Source organism: Gallus gallus, chromosome 4 (assembly GCF_016699485.2).
Source record: "Gallus gallus isolate bGalGal1 chromosome 4, bGalGal1.mat.broiler.GRCg7b, whole genome shotgun sequence".
Lineage (NCBI taxonomy): Eukaryota > Metazoa > Chordata > Aves > Galliformes > Phasianidae > Gallus > Gallus gallus.
In genome coordinates this window covers 80,050,079-80,067,631 of record NC_052535.1, presented here as the reverse complement: position 1 = coordinate 80,067,631, position 17,553 = coordinate 80,050,079, and the positions used below count along the sequence as shown (strand labels likewise).

Genomic DNA, 17,553 nt, shown 5'->3' with positions numbered 1-17,553 from the left:
GTAAGTATATCTACTCACTGCTACCACTGTGAATGGAATCATGAGGGTACTCCAAGACAGCTGTCTTTGTGGTAAACGGGATGAAGAGCCACTATAGTTCTTCTGTATCTGAAAGATTGGGCAGGAGATGCCCACAACAACACTGAATAGGAGATACTGTGTGCACTAGTGACTCGTTATTACTCCAGCCACGCCATGAGATAAAAGGTTGTAATGTGAAGAATGATAAATGTATCTTTGTGGCTGCAAAAAATCATGAGAGCAGAAGGAAAAAAATTAGTAATGATTCTTCATTTGGAGTGGAGGGCAATTTTGTATTCCTGCGGGAAGAGGAGAGTGAGAAGCTAGGGAAGTCATGAGAACATTATGGTGCTCATAAAAAGAATTACTCTTATCTCTAATGAAAAAGATATAACAAAATAATGAAAACAAATGTACAGCTCAAAAGCTTCCTTAGAGAGATAAGATTTCAGACGGTAAGCAGCAAATCCAGAATATGGATTCCTCTGGGCAGGTGGATTGCCGGTAGGTAATATGAGTACACCCTTTCTGAGACTGAGGTTCAGAAAAGAAATTTTATAGGAAGAAATGAAGATATGAGGAGACTCGTCAAATTTCCAACCCTCAATTTTTTATTAATTAAAAACAATCCTAACAGAGATAGTTTTCCTTAAAGAAGAAAAGACAATAGAGAGCTATAGTTGTAATTTTTGAGATATGGATTCCAAAATTTGGCTTCTGCTAGTGAAGGAATGAATGTGACTTTTTGAGTCATTGGTAAATTTTTAAAGAATCGTGGATTTAGAGGGTAATATAAGAAAATGGAGTTAGGTTTTAGGATTAAAAAAACTGTGTCTTTCCAACTACACAACTCAGTTGACATTGGAGTAGATTGTTGGAGAAAAGGCATCTCAGTTACCAAAGACTGACTTAAACTGGTTAGGCAGCTGTTTGTCAGGAATGGTTTAGGTACAATGGACAGCCTTCAGATATGCAGACAAGCTGATCTGTAGGGTGACCTATTTCCTTTGAATTGCAACGGGAGCAGAGGTATAAATGTGTCTGTGAAATAAATTAGAACACGTGTATGTGAGCCAGGAAAAGAAAGCATTTCTATGGGAAATTAAAAAAAAAAGAAGAAAGAAAAGAAGGAAAGAAAGAAAGCTCGTAAGTATCAAATAAACTGAGAATGTCATTTTGTTCTATTCAGTCAGGTGAGAAAAGACGTGTGCTTTAGGTAGTAAAAATAGAAATGGAAGATAGGCAAAAAGGGCAAATGTAGTTTTGTAGTTTTTCCTTTGACCACTTCAAATTAAAAATCAAGGCTTCTGAGATAAATAGAAGCCTTCTGTCCTTGCTCTGAACTACAAAGAAGGTCAAGACATTTTAAAAAACCACTGTAATAAAACCTAGAGATTAAACTGTGTATCCTATAGTATTTCCTTAGCTGTGCTTCAGAACTCAGCAGGAATCAGATAACTTCAGAAAAAGCCAGTGGAAGATGGGTGTCCTCCAAACATTAAGTATGTCATGTGATGTTTAGTTCCAGGGCATAGTTTTGGGTTTTACTGTTAGTTGAACCAAGTCATTGAGGTAACAAGCTGCCTGAACAGCTGAGGAAGCACATGTACACTCACACACATCTACTCTATAATGGCTTGATTAACCCAAAGTTAATTTGAGGACGGTTAAGTTTTCTGTGTCTACCATTTCAACCTGTGACCAAAGTTTAAATGGGAGCAGACAAGGTTCCAACTGGATCAAATAATAATTACCATCTAATATATACAGATGCAGAACAGTACAAATATGGCAAGAATCGTGTGGAGGCTGATGCAAAGAGGTTACAGAGCAAGGAAGAGGAACTGCTAAAGAGGAAAGAAGCACTGCGGAATAGGCTTGCCCAGCTCCGAAAAGAAAGGAAAGATCTACGTGCTGCCATTGAAGTCAATGCTGGTATGAGGTGCATTTTTGTGCTCAGTCCTGCCTGTAGTAGGTCTGATTATCCAAGCAGCGTGGCATTCTGTGATGAAGAGATGCCATTACATGAAATTTGGTCTTGATGTTAAATTATACTCTGTAATATCTGTATTTGGTTTTTATACATACACAAATTGTGTATGAATATGTATGTATACATATGTATATATACACACCTATGAAATGATAGAGATGCATATGTAAGGAAAGCATAATATGGGAATAATTTTATTGTGGCTAGCTAATTATGTTTTCATTACATGGAAAAATAACAAAAACATTGATTTGCAACTAGACTTCAAATCTAGGGAAGGAGCCTGAAAGAATGCATTTGGCTCCCGTTGCTGAACTTTTTACATGACAATTTTTTTTTTGCAAGTTATGCAACATTCTTGTGAAGTCAGTGATCTTTTGAGCCCTTCCTTTTTTTACTTTTAAAATAAGAAAATAATATTTGTAGAATTGTCACTTAAAGCTTCCTGTTGAAATAACAACATTGCTGTGGATGACAGGCAGGAAGACCCAAGTGATTCTTGAAGACAAGTTAAAGAAGCTGGAAGAGGAATGTAAGACGAAGGAGGCTGAGCGTGTAAACCTGGAGCTAGAACTGACTGAGGTGAAGGAGAGCCTTAAGAAAGCCCTCGCTGGTGGCATCACACTGGGCTTGGCTATTGAGCCCAAGTCAGGAACATCAAGCCCACAGGTACGCCGATCCCAAGACCACAGGCTAGGATGGCTGCATTGAAACAACTGGGAAGTAACAGTTTTCAAAAGATTTATTAAGCACGTGAAATAAGAACAGAATTATTTTTTTTATCTGCATTACCTGTATTCTTCATATGGTATACTTTCTAGAGCAATGGGGAGCAAGTAGAACGGAATCACAAGTCGTATATATGCAGTTTATATTTGTGTTAGGATAATGCATGAAAGCTGACTCCCCCTTGTCCTCAGGGGTTGTGGGAGCATAAACTGAGACATTTCCCATTCCCAAGGAGATATTTTAATGCACCATACCATCATGCAGTGACTGAGACCTACTTGCCTTTGTCACACTGTCACCCTTTGCAATAACTGCATCCTACACATTGGTGATGGAGTATGGTATCCTGGCTGAAGCAGCTGGGTAGCTGTATCACAGAGATCAAAGAGGCATGTGTCAAACCCTCCCCATTACCCACTGCTGTTTTGTTACAGAAAATGAACTTTCATCAGAGAACATACACTCTATTTTTGTTCTAACTCCTTTTTCATTTATTCATCATCATCATGAATACAATTTCTTTAAAAGTAGTTTCTGCATTTCTAAGTCTAAGCAATATTACGTATGTGACTACTTAGAGGAAACTCAGTGTAGGGTTTTCACTCTCTATTAGTCTCCAATTTTCAAGCACCGAACTTTGGAAAACTCTCCAATCTCCAGTTGTGATACCAGTGACACTGAGTGCTCAATACCTGTGAACAGTGCAGCAGCTCTGAAGCGACCTCCCTCATCAAATAATTCTCCATGTCGGGGGCATGTACTTCGAAAAGCAAAGGTGAGAAGACTTACGTATAGTTTTCTTTCTCTGTCCTTTTTCTTTCTTGCTTTAAAAAAAAACAACTGTGTTTACTCATGGAGAGAGGAGAGAAACAGAGAGAGGTAAATACTGGCTCTTTTTCTGTATGTGAAAAGTGTCAGTGCCATATCAAGATTATTTGTATTACTTCATATATACTTTATAAATGCTGTCCTCTAGGCAGGAGTGATTTGGGGGAATCATTTTTAGATTAATTTATACACTTAATCAGATAGATTTAATTTCAGTTCTCTCTGTGTTCCTTTCTAAGTTTAATTTGCAAGGAAAATGGTGTGTGGAGTAGATAGTCCACCCAGAATTCATTACATTACACTAAGCTGCATAGTTGAAATGTGGCTGAGAGCTCACAGTTCTGATGGAACACAATATCAGGGCTGATCTTTGCCAGCTGCACAAGAACAGAATAATTCTGCACCATAGTAATTGAAAATGCATTGTGCAATTTACGTACTCTTAAAATGCATTTAAAAAAGAAATCACTTTAATTTAATTCAACACATACCAGGCTGAAGTTTGCATTCCTGTTGTACTGTTACTGATTTTTTAATTTTTGTGCTTTATATTCAGTGAGATTTGCATGACCATTCTTGTGGGCTACACTTGCAATAGAGTATAAGCACGTGGGCAGCACATATGTAAGGATGACAGTAGTAGCACTGGCTCACACTTCTGCTGATTGGGTAGTTGACTTCTAATTGTAATTATAAGTAGTAATAATCATAGACATCTGTTTCTGTGCTGTCCCTTTCTTTTTTCAAAGTAATAAAGCATTGTTCAGGGTAGTTGTTTTTTTTTTAATAACTTTTATTAAAAGCACAGTCTTCATTAATAAAACACATTTACATTATCTGAGCGTAAACTTAGCACTTCCATGTACTAGATACTAAAAAATCATCAGCTCAGCAGATTATTTGGTTCTATGACCCATCTCAGTGACACCCCATGTCTCTTCCAGCCACCGTTAGGCTTTCAATATTGCAAAGAATTAGTTCTCCTGCTGTACCTTAAGTGAGTGCGTTTCCACCAGCCTTCCACAGCTTCCTCCCTCTTTGCCATGGGCATCAGTAGCCTTTTCTGTCAGTTGGCCTGATTCATTTACATTCAGCTAAGAATAATTAATCTGGGAGTGGTTGGTTTCAATTCTTATTAACTTTGAAGTTTGATGCTTCTATTTCAAACTTGGAGAAGAATTCATGCACTCTAAAGCTTATCTTTGAATTCCAATTATGCTATAATTTGTCTCATAAAGATGTCATCTCTAACTACGCGTTTTGTTTTAGATTTGCGTGTTAGCACAGCATTACAGGGGAAATGTGTCTAGCAGTTAGAGCACAGTCCTGACAAAAAGCAGCATGGATTTGTTTCACAAGTGCTACAGACTGGTCAGGCACATTTAATCTTTAGGTCTGGAGAAAACTATAAAAACCTGAACAGTGTTGGTGTAAAGAATACTTTACAGCTGTATTTCATTTTTGTGTTCAGCTTATACTGTACAGGAAAAGTCCTGCCGGGCTGAACAATATCACTGCACTTTGGGTGGCACAATAGGTTGGTCAAGTCCTGTTGGAGGGGAATCATGAATATAAGATTAGGCTAATCTGAAAGCCTATAGAGCTACTAAGTGCATTTCCCACCCTGGGAAAAATAACTCAAAAGTATCCAATTCAGCTTTAGCAGCTTTTTCCTGAAAACCTCGTGCACTAAATATTAACAATGAAATTTTGCTGAATTAGACAGTGCAACCCAAGCTGTGCTCAGCCCATTCGCCAGGAGCAGCAGCCAAATCCTGCCATCAGGTATGCATCTACATCACACCCGCCTTTCAGTGGGCGTTAAATGTGCATATGCGAGGGTGGAATTTGGCTCTCAATTCTTCTGGCCTTTCGCAGTTATGAGTGAGCCCAGGCCTTATAGATGTGGCTAAAGTAAAGGAGTCACGCGTGAGTATCTCGGAGCAGAACTTGGCTCTCTGCGCATGCATGTCAGTGCAATGTGTGGGAGTGAAACAGATTTCACATCCGTGCTAACACTTGTGTCTTCAGCAGCTGGCAAGTCTCCCAACGTTATGGTTGTATAAGCATTCAAAATGTTGGGGTTTTATTCACTCTCTACTATGCACTGAATGCCTCCCTTTTCACTCTTTCCCTTGCACCAGGATGCTGAACCTGTCACCAGCCACTGTTTTGTTTGCAGCCACCCTCTTGGCACTGTTGTGCTCACCAGCCCTGGAGCACTGCACCCTTCTCTGCTGCTGGATTATTATTTTTTTTTAACTTTTATTGTAACATCTATGTTTTTGCTATGGTTTTTTGTTTGTTTTTGTTTTGTTTTTTATTTTTAAGGAAAAAGGTGTATTTTGGGGCAATCAGAAGGAATTGTGATTTTGTTAATCTGTGTTGCAGGAAGGAGAGTGTAGTAAAATGTGGAAAAGTGAAGTTTGCATTGGCATTGCTAGTTAAGTAAAATACTCCCAATATACTTGGTGTGCGAGAATAAAATGATTATTTAAGCAAGTTTTATATGTCATCTGACATTCCAAAACCCAAATTTTAATATGGTATAAGGAAACTGTAATGTTTACTTCTGATTTGTTCACAAAACTGATGCACTGGTGGATGCCAGCAGCTTACATTTTGCTTACGTTCAGGTTTTGGAGAAATAAATGAAGTCTCCTGGTTTCCCAGCTCCCAGTCAGGTTGTCAGTGTTGACTTAAACATTCTTTCATTGAATTGAACCTGCAGGAGCAATGGAAACCAACAGACATTCCTTCTGCACCTGCGAAAGAAGCTGCTGCTTTCAAGGCTTATTTAACACTTCTTTAAAAATAATTATCTTCCCAGTTGCTCAACCAAGGACTTCCTTTAGAGCTTTGGCAGCACAGACATAGAGAATATGTATTTAACATCCGTTCTAAAAAGTAATCTAGAGTTCATCAATACTGTGTTTTAAATTTAGGTTTACCATAATTTAAATTAAATCAAATGTTAAAAATATATTATACTTTAATAAAATGATCTTTTAAATGGAAAAAGCCACCCAAGCTTTCAAAAAAAAAAATAGTAAACTTATTTTTCCTGCATTTCTAAAACCACCAACTGTGATTTTTGATGGTGTTTTATAGTATGTCACTGTCATGGAGCTGTTTAGCCAATCTAATGCTTTTACCACTTCCAGCAGCAGAAACAGATATTTACATATATAAATAAAAGTTCTCAGCTAGTGCTCTTAAATAATGTGGAATGAGCATTAAACTCAGGAATTCAGCTTGAGAGCCAAGCTAGCAAGCTGCCTGCAGAGCATCTCTGCAGAGTCGATGGCTGGGAGAGGAATTTGTAGACCCCTGTTCCTGGCTGAGAGCAGCTGTGGGATGGCTCTACAGAGATTACTTCAGTGAGAGGCCAACTCCTTTAAAGCTTCATTATTTCCTGATCTCTGTATGGATATAGCCACTTATGTAGCAGAAGAAGTGGGTTCAAGTGCACCCTCAGCAAGTTTGCTGATGACATCAAGCTATGGGGTGTGGGCAACACACCAGAGGGGTGGGATGCACCTTGAGGGACCTCGACAGGCTTGAGCAGTGGGAGCACGTGAACCTCATGAGGTTCAACAGATGCAAATGCAAGGTCTTACACCTGGGTCAAGGTAACATCACAACAGCCAGTAATTTGCCCCCACAGCCCAGAAAGCCAACCGTATCCTGGGCTGCATCAAAAGAAGCATGGCTAGCAGAGTGAGGCAGCTGATCCTGTCCCTGTGCTCTGCACTGATGAGGCCTCGTCTCGAGTGCTGTGTTCAGATGTGGAGTCCTCAGTAGAGGAGAGTTACAGACCTGTTGGAGAGCATCCAGAGAAGGCCCAAAAAAATGATCCACAAAATGGAACAGCTCTTTTATGAGGGTAGGCTGAGGGAGCTGGGGCTGTTGATCCTGGAGAAGAGAAGGGTCTGAGATGACCTGATAGTTGCCTTTCAGTATCTAAAGGGGAGCTACAGGAAAGAAATGGACAGACTCTTTAGCAGGGTCTGTGGTAATAGAACAAGGGGAAATGGCTTCAAGCTTAAAGACAGGAGATTTAGGTTGGATATAAGGAAAAAGTGTTGTTTTTTTTTTTTTTACAGTGAGGGTGGTGAGGCACTGGCACAGGTTGCCCAGGGATGTGGTGGATGCCCCATTCCTGGAGACTTTCAAGGCAAGGCTGTATTGTGCTCTAGACAACCTGATCTTGCTGTGGATGTCCCTGTTGCAGGGAGTTGGACTAGATGACCACTAAAGTCCCCTCCAACTCTAAGGATTCTATGATAAGAAATTGTAGCAATAATACTTTTCTTTGAAATGCATGGATGAAAGCATTACAGATTACATGCTTAGCTGTGCTTGGTAAGGTTCATTATCCTCAGCTAAGAGGCAGGGAAAGAGGTATAGAAAAGCAAAGAGATTTCTTAAATGTAATGAGCAATAGATCAACTTGGAGTCTGCATACAGGAAACAAATGTAGTGTTAACTACTCGATTTGCTTTACACTACCTAAGTCTCACTTTTCAGTCATATAAATGTATGCCTATCAGGAATTTTGTAAAAATAAATAAATAAATGGAAGAGAATAGCAATCACTTGGTGTCAGCTATAACAGATATTGAATGCTTGCTTCTCTCTCACGTGTGAAATGTAGAAAGCGCTAGAAAAAGGTTTCCACATGTAGTTGAATGGGGTGGGAAGTGGAAACAGACTGTATCAGGACATGTTTGTTAGCATTCTCTAACTAATTTGAGGGCGGACGGCTGAATCTGGTAGTCAGTGGAAAAGCTGTTAGTGACCTCAGCTGGCTTTGGCTTAGCAGATCTGATGACATCAGTGAAATATCTTGATTTCTCTAACATTTTCCATATCTTTCTTTCCCCTCTTCCAGGAATGGGAGATGAAAAATGGAACATAAGTACAGCAAAACCACTCATTTTCCATAAAGGCCTTACCTATTATGGACCACAACATAGGCTGCGAAGGACTCATCCAGTGTATCAAGCGATACAACATAAGAGGTTTTATAATTCTGTTAAGTTAATGGTAGCTTGGCGCTAATTTGCCTGTATTCCCTCTACTGTATTGCTGTGTAACTACATGTGCCCCTTTTTATTACCTGTAACTTTTTATTTCCAGCTTCACTGGTAACGCAAACGGAAACCAAAAAGCAAACCAACCATAGTAAGTAAAAAGAGGCATATAGTTGCAATTGAAAGTTTACTTTGCTGAAACAGTATAGACCAGCAATGTGAATTACTTTGCATCACATGGCCTGAACAACACTGAAGACTGGTGCATTATTTAAGACAGATGTGAACTCATTTCAGATAAGTGCTCTTGCAGGTAACACTGCTTTGGAGAGCTCTGCATGGCACAGAGTTAGCTGAGCCAAGTGGTCACATTGCTATTAGTGGTGCATGGGGCAAAAGAAAACTGAAGAAATGGCTTCACATGAATGGCATGACTTGCTTGGACTGGCAAGTGGGGAGTTCATCACTGCCACTGCCTTGATGGAAGTGAGAGACAGTGGAATGACACAACTCAGCTGTAAAGAGTTTTTGGATAATTTCTAAGATAGATGTTTTTGTCATTGGGAAATAAAAAACTGCCACACATTATAAAAAATCCATTTTAGTACATTAACTTTATTCTGAGGCACCAGTCATTTTCAAAAGTCTTGTTGTCTAGCAGTGATTCATTTCTGATTTTGTTAGAAGGCAAACAGATATTTTTGGATATTGCTTCTTTTCTATACTTTTTGAATAGGAAAAAGAAATGTAATTGAAATTAATCCTCAACAGATAATGGCAACTCAGAATAACTTATGAGGTCAGTCTTTTTTTTTTAACAATGTAGTATTGTTAAACTTGAGTTATAGAACACTGCTGTACTTCATTTTCCTCATCTTCACCTCTTCAGACCTCAGCTGTTACTTTTGAGGAAGACAAGACTGAGAGGATGATAATTTTAAGGCTCTTTTATAACATTTTTACAAAGAATTGGGGATTTTCTCAGACAGAAGTCTGATTACTAGGAAATCGTATCTTGTATTTTAGTCTTGTAACGTTCTAGAAATTTGTTCATCTTTGTCTCTATCCATGTCACTCCTGTGAAATTACATGCATTAAATTGCCAGCTGAAGCCCTTCAAAATCTCAAGATTGGCATAAAACAGAGAGGAAAAAAAAACATGTTATGAATTGGGGTTTTTATTCTCTTTGGGTTTTTTTAAGCCTCTGGAGAGCCTTCAATCATGTTCTCGAGATTTTTCTCCTCAACTGTGAAGATTAGAAAACTAATTAAAAAAATTGGAAATGCTACTCATATTTTAATATAATCAGAGAAGTTAGGGCTGGAATCTTGATAGATGGTTAGGACTTCCAATTAAAATCACAGAAGCTGGCAATGCAGTAGTTAGCAAGGATAGAAAATCTCTTTATGGCCCAGGCCTACAGGTTGCCTCTTCCCTTTAGGAAGAGCTGTAAGTCCTGAAGCCTACACAGGCTGTGACAGCTGACATGGTCAGCTGAGCATTCAGCTCATTCCTGACCTGGTGCACCAGAGGAATTCCTGTGGGAGCTATTTGGATCAGTAAGCCCAGGGCCCCAGCTCTGAGCTGTCAGAAAGTCCCAGCACATGGCAGCCCCCTCCAGTCAGGCCACCATGAATGCCAAGTGCTTTTGAAAAGTGGGTCTGGAACGGTCCATATACAAGGGCTAAATCCTGTTCCCAAATGCAGTTAGGGATCTCATTGACCTTAGCAGAGGAGAAATGGGGCTCAAAATTAGAAAAGGCTCTTTGCTTCTTGGGACTGTGCTTTGCACAAAGCGCCACGAGAATGCAAATATAATATGAAACAAACATCAGTGTGGTTTTCTATGAAACCAGGATTTTTTTTATATATATTCGTTTAGGTCTGCTTACTTATTAACTCTTTAAGTGGAGAACACATTCCATACTGTATGACTTCAGACTAAGCAGTATCAATTTCCCATAAATTTTAGCAGAAATAAATTTGAAGCAAAAGTGAGTTCATTTAGGCTTTTTATTTCAAATTAAGTTATTTATTTGTATATTTCAATAAATATTTATTTTATATCTGTACATATTTATGATGCGAATTAGGCTTCTAGTCAACGTTTGCAAGGATATAACAGTTGCCATTAAGTGGTCCCACATCAAGTAATGCAGAGTAATCAAAAGTAATCAAAATCAATTCCTTTGAGTCAGTCTTATTTACCCAGCATTGGTGTTGTATCTTCCATCCCCTTTCACCTGTCCTCCTGCAAAGGGTCCTTAAAGCCATCCCCCCTTCCCCCAACCCTGTACTGTAATTGTATGTTTCTAATGTATAAGTGCATTGGTAACACTGCAATTATCCTTTCGTGACATACCTATTCTATATAACAACCAAGGTTTTGAAAGGATGAAACAACAACAAAAAACAACTCTGGAAATAACCTCTTGATAGACCACATCCAGTGCTGTGAAATATGTTCCATTTTGTTTAATAGTACTGTTGCTCTGCAATTTATATAAAAAGCAACAGAGCTCGTATTTTTCACATTTTTATTATTTCAGGATCACCAGACAAAGTCAGCAATAGAGCAGTATGACTTTTTTAATGGAAAAATTTTGTATTTTAAACCATTACATTTCTATGTCTTTTGAGAAAATGTTATACTCGTGCTTCCTCAAACTCTTGTTACTGTACCAGGTGCTTTGAAAAAATTTTTTTCAATAAATAGGTGATGATTTTTTAAAGAAAACATCATAATCTTGGGGGATCTAATGTGTTTTTTTAATGAGATGATTGTGGCAATTTGACTTTTCAGATGGAGAGTACTTAATTTAGTATCATTTTTTTTTTTTCATTTAAGATACTTTCAAACTAATTGGCCCAGGCTGTGTGTTGTAAGATAATGTTCTCATATTAAGAATGTAATTATTTCCTTATTGTATTTTTTAAAAACAAAATCATATTTAAAAATCTCTGTGAAAAAAGCATGAAAGAAACATGAAAAAAGTTTTTGTTTTATTTTTGTTATTGGATATGTTGGCAGTGCCCATTATAATTGACTGTAAATATAGTCTTTCTACTGTATTTCTCAATGTATTTAATTTTGTCTTTTGGCACACATTCATAGAAACTTCTGTAAAAAAGTCCAAAACAGGCCCACCTACAAATGTGTGTCTTAGTAGCTTCAACTAACTTTATGCCTTTCTAGTTTATTCTTCAGGAAGTCTTGCAGAGTGTGAAAAAAGACAGGCACCTGGTAGGTGCGACAGATCCAAGACCATTATTAATAAAGTTACGTGACGTAAAGATGTATTTGCATTGTTGTTTCTTGGTATTTATCCTAATAATAGGTACATGGCATCTTAGCACGGTACCCACAATAGTCAGCTTGAACCAAATATGATTATTCCATATCAGTCAGTTGAAAAATGCATGGATAGTCTAGAATTAGTATCACCTCTGTCCCTGTGAAACTGCAGTGACCTTCTTATGGGAACTGTTGAGTCATGGCTTTAACTACTGATTCAGCACCTGGGGAAAGGACCCGGTCAGCCCTGAGAACACAGGTGAAGGCAATTCAGCTGTGCAGCTAGAAGGGGGTGGAGCCTGGCTTTACCTCTCTTAGACCTCATTTAAGGGCTGACTGCCACTTAGGAAGGATTTCTTTCTGGAGATCCCTCCTTGGTGAAGCTTTTCCCTACAAACCTGGAATCTTCTGATACAGGTGAGCAATCTTCTTCCCTTCCTTTATAGCACCTTTTTATCATGCTCTTCTTCTGTCATCACATCTTCGTTGTAATGCCTTTCCCATTGTGTTGATCTCTCCGGTTGCTACACTTGCTGCAACTTAAGTATACTCTGAGAGCCCAGCAATGGAAGTATTTTGGAATGGATTTATTTTGGAATGTATTTTGAGTGTTTAGCAGAAGCTCATACTGCTTATCTACTGTTACTTCATCTTCTGCTTAGATGCTAACCCAATTAATAAGTATCATAAAACTGTAAAACAGTAAGAATTACTCCCAAGAAATTAAAGAATCAGACCAATCTAATAATCAGGCTGGATACATTTGAGCACATCAATTCCTTACAGATGATTGACAGATTAGATTGCCAAGTGATGAGCCATAATTACGCCTTGTTACTTTTCCTAGATTTAGCTCTTACACCCCCTACATTAAACATGACATTCAGTAATGAGTAGGAAATGCATTTCATCTTACTAAACTCAGGGAAGTAATATTATAAACCAGTGCCTATTTGGCTTCCTTTTTGTATTCACAACCTCCTAGACCTAAGGAGGAAAGGATGGTCAGCATATGTAAAACATATTGCGGTGCTATAACTAAGAATTGTGTTGCAAATAGACACAGCTTTTTGTCCAATTAACCAAGGTCTGTAACACTACCCTCTGCAATTAAAAAGCCTTCCACCTCAAAAGCCAAGCAAATTGTTAACATTTCTCTAGAGAAAGTAAGAATGTTTGTAGGGAAGGTATATAGTGAACAAGTTGTACTTATGTTTTATAAGATTTATTTATATTTATTTATTACTTTTTATATATAGTATTTATATATATAATATAGTACGATAGTTGTCATATATAATATAGAATAATCATGGTTGGAAAAGACCACTAAGAAGGTCATCTAATCCAACCACAACCAATCCCCACCATGCCCACTAAACCGTGTTCGTCAGTGCCACATCTACAGATTTCCTGAGCACCACCAGAGACGGTGACTGCACCACTTTCCTGGGCAGCGTTCTCATGAAATTCTTCCTAATATCCAACCTGAACCTCCTTTGGTGCAACTTAAGGCCATTACTTCTCATTCTATTGCTAGTTACCTGGTAGAAGAAGCCAACCTCTCATTACAGTATAGTAACATCTAAACAAAACTTAGAAAATAAGTATCTTAGGTTACTTAAGTTCATGACCTAAAATTGCCTTATAAAAGAATGTTGTAGGTTTTTTAAAAACTACATTTAATTTTTGGTCTACCCATTTGCAGACCAAAGACATTCAATGATATGAAAGACCTCACCAACACCCAGCTTACTGCACTGAGGCGTCCAAATTATAAGCAGTGCAGTGCTTTAGTGTTAGATTGTTTATTTTTGCTTTCCCACTTCCTTTCCCCTGTTCACTTTTTAATTGTCCTCTTGAGATTTGAACAACATCAGATGTCTCATTACAGTGTTTCTGCACAGGGTGTTATAAAGAAGGGCTCCTTTTTCGAGGACGGATGGTGGCAAAGGTGGCACCATTTTTTCTGGTAGAGAGAAGAAAGATCAGAAAACTGAGACTTTTACAACTGTACTGGGCAAAGTGACAGCATAATAAAGTGAAGAATTAGTAGGCAAACTGAGAAATCACTGCACCAGGTGTAGAGTCAACACAGCTTTTATGCTGGGGTGTCATTAATTGCTAAGAAGCTGTTAAAAGGCATCCAGGAAAATAACATCTTGGATTTTTCCATCCCCCTTTGACAAGATCCATCACAACAGAAGCTTAAAGAGCTTCTAGACAAAAGGAGAAGGTTCAATAGGGTAAGTATCTAGTTGTTAGAAAAAAAGAAAGCATATAAATTCTTTTTTCCTCGTGGCTCTGAGCATTGGAACCCCATTGAGATGGGAACTCTGAGACTTGTGCACATCAGAATATTCAGAAACAACTGGAAAAAGAAGTGAGAAGAAAAGTTTGCTGTTACTAATTTTATCAGGATAATTAAACTAAACTACAACTATAATGAAGATCTGGCTCTGGGCAGCCTGGTCTAGTGGTTGGCAATCCTGCATGCAGCAGGAAGGTTGAAACTAGGTGATCTTGAGGTCATTTTCAATCCAGGTCATCTCATGATTCTATGATACGATTTGCAGAAACTTCACCAGAAGTGAAGAACTCGTCTACCATCTGCAACACCTCCATTGTTTGCTTTAGGACCCATAAAACATTACCTAAGCTCTGGCTGAGCACTGAGTGTCCTAGATAAACTCATACTGGTGATGACACAAGAGAATCAAAACCATAGAAACCACTCCATGCAGGAAAAAATAGTGATGTTAAAATGAAATCCAATGGAGATGAAAGATAAAGGCTTCTTAATGTGAAGAAAGGAATCTGGAGGGGAAGGAATATGTTAAAATGTTATAAAAATCTGCAGCAGAAAGAGAACGTGACTAGGGAATGAAACAGTCCCTCTCACTAATAGTACAAGCTCAGAGGGTACCAAAATTAATGAAGCAGGTTCAAAACAACTGCTCCGAGGTACTCTCGCTCAGCATAATGCAGATGTAGAACTCATTGCCACAATGTTGTGGATGCTAAAAGTTTATGCAGACCCATAACAATAAAGAAAATTCATAGCGGAGTGGAATGATTTGAGGTTATTAATGACAAAGCTACCAGCTCTGCAGCAGGGAGGTCCAGCCCCCCAGTGAATGGATGCTGGAAGCGCATACGTATTGGGTAAGTATCACTGTATGCTTCCTCCTCTTCCCCTGTTATATGCCTCTTGATAAATGAAGCTGGTTTCTCTCATAAAAGACTATTTAATTTCTCTGACCACTAGTTACAGAAAACATTCTTTCCTATAAAATAATGTATCCTTTTCAGTTTTTTTTAATGCTACTATCTGTCTTAGAACTAAGACAATGCAATTTCACTACTTCAGAATATATTGGATAATTGAAATAAATTTAATTACATGAAGGACATTCCTCTTCAATATTCTATCCTGATGACAAGGAAATAATTTTCCTATTAGACGTTGCTTCACTCTGTAGAAATATAGCTACAGAGTCCCAGGTTGAACATAAGTGAAAAGCTCCATTGCTGGTTTCATTATGAGTTTTGCAATAGAATACTATCATCACAGAATCGCTCAGGTTGGAAAAGACCTTAAAGATCATTGAGTCCAGCCATGACCTAACCATACTACCCTAACAACTCTCTGCTAAATCATGTCCCTGAGCATCACATCCAAACAGTTTTCTAAACACATCCAGGGATGGTGACTAAACCATCTCCCTGGGGAGCCTATTCCAGTGCTTAACAACCCTCTTGTAAAGAAGTTTCTCCTGATATCCAACCTAAATTTACCCTGGTGCAATTTGAGGCCATTTCCCCTCATCCTGTCACCTGTCAGCAGTGAGAAGAGACAACCCTGCTCTCTCTGTAAGCACCTTTCAGATATTGGAAGAGAGCAATAAGGTCTCCCCTCAGCCTCCTTTTCCCCAGACTAAACAGCCCCAGTTCCTTCAGTCACTCCTTATAGGGCATATTCTCCAAGTCCTTCACAAGCCTTGTTGCCCTTCTTTGGACCTGCTCCAGCACCTCAATATCCATTCGTACTGAGGTGACCAAAACTGAACACAGTACTCGAGGTGAGGCCTCACCAACGCTGAGTACAGGGCAGGATTACTTTCCTAGTCCTGCTCACCACACCATTCCTGATACAAGCCAGGATGCTGTTGGCCTTCTTGGCCACCTGGGCACACTGCTGGCTCATATTCAGCCGGCTGTCCATCAGTACACCAAGATCCCTTTCCATCAAGCAGTTTTCCAGCCACTCCTCCCCAAGCCTGTAGGGTTGCCTGAGGTTGTTGTGACCAATAGACTGATAATTGTTGTCACTGCATTATTGGTTGGAATTACTACTTTTTTAACTAGTTTTTTTTTTCCACATGTACTACTGCTTCTATTTTTTTTTTTTTTTTGAGATCAGCTTGTGATAAGATGCTACAATAATGAGAAAGAATCCATTTATCATATCAAAAACATACTGAGCACCATTTTGCTTCAGCTTTTGAAAACAATGAGGGTCAGATAACAGTAACATTTTCACCACAGCAGTTGGATTCATATGAAAGCAAAGTATCTTTCAAGGCATAAATCACCAAAAGAAAAAAAATGGAAAAGAAATCAGTCTCTTAATGGAAAACAGGAAAAAATACTGGCTGGTGTTTATGACTCAGAAGTTTTATTACAGAGATATAATTTATGATGATGTTGAAACCAGTTAGACTTCAAAATAACATTGCAATTAATATGGCTTTGAGGAGGACAGCATAAAAAAACAGAAGCAAAGTGATTATCTTATTCTTTTTTTTTCCATGAAAATTGGTTCCTGAAACAAAGTAGTCCTTCAGTTTAAATGCTGGCAGGTTTCAGGAGGTGTCTCATTTACAGGAGCATCTCATCCCTGCCTATTGATACTGCATTCCAGCCCAGGAGCTTTCCTCTGGAAGAGCTAGTGGAACAGTGCTGAAAATAAGAGAGTTTAGGAGTTGTTTTGGTTTTGTTTACATCAGAGCACGGAATTTGGGAAATGAAGCACAGTCATTTGAGGTTCAAAAGGCCACATCCGTAGGGATAAATTAATTGTAGCTTAAAGTCTCAGAAAGCCACCATACAGGAATAGAGAAACTGAAACGGCAATCAGCAAAATGTCTTCAAGCTGAGCTGCGCGAGTAGGGAAAGCCTCATTCTCATTTCTGAACCCAGCCTTACATTTAGCAGGTTGTGCCATGGGGTAGGATCCAATAATCAACCTGCACCACTCGTCCAGGGCAGAGCATTCAGCCTGAGAAAATTAAACTTACATTTTGGGGTTTTGGGGGGGATATTTTTTTTTCATTTAGTTGTCCTTTGGTTTTTATTTTTCCAGCTTCATTATTTCACTGGGACAGCCAATCTGCACAACAGCGAACACCTATCAGCAAGCCAAAAACTGTACTGCAGCAGTAAATCTGAGTCAAATCTGTTTCAAGATCTTGAAAGAGAAAATAATATTTCCATACTGCAGGTGAGCACAGTATATTCTGGCCTTAGAAAGCCAATGACCTTAGCAAAGACAGCTCTGGCCAGGATCAGTCCCAAGAGAACACTTAGAGAGCTGGGACCCAATCCATGCAGCTATTCTCAGGGGGAGGTTTGGGTTTGCAGCTCATTC

At 38.7% G+C, this 17,553-nt stretch overlaps 1 protein-coding gene across 5 annotated transcripts in view; it reads left to right on the top strand.

Annotated features, from left to right (window-relative positions):
- The window catches only part of AFAP1 (actin filament associated protein 1), a 110,756-nt gene extending 98,848 nt beyond the window's left edge, over positions 1-11,908 (top strand). For 2 of the 5 annotated variants that reach the window (XM_046939832.1, XM_046939830.1), the window contains 5 exons: positions 1,792-1,956; positions 2,493-2,683; positions 3,357-3,518; positions 5,294-5,356; positions 8,466-11,908. In XM_046939832.1, coding sequence (XP_046795788.1) covers positions 1,792-1,956; positions 2,493-2,683; positions 3,357-3,518; positions 5,294-5,356; positions 8,466-8,492 — 608 coding nt within the window. In that variant the 3' untranslated portion in view covers positions 8,493-11,908. Of the gene's footprint in view, positions 1-1,791; positions 1,957-2,492; positions 2,684-3,356; positions 3,519-5,293; positions 5,357-5,449; positions 5,501-8,465 lie in introns of all 5 variants that reach the window. The other 3 variants (NM_001134648.2, NM_204205.2, XM_046939831.1) reach the window with 2 other exon arrangements.
- The last annotated feature ends 5,645 nt before the right edge of the window (positions 11,909-17,553 follow it).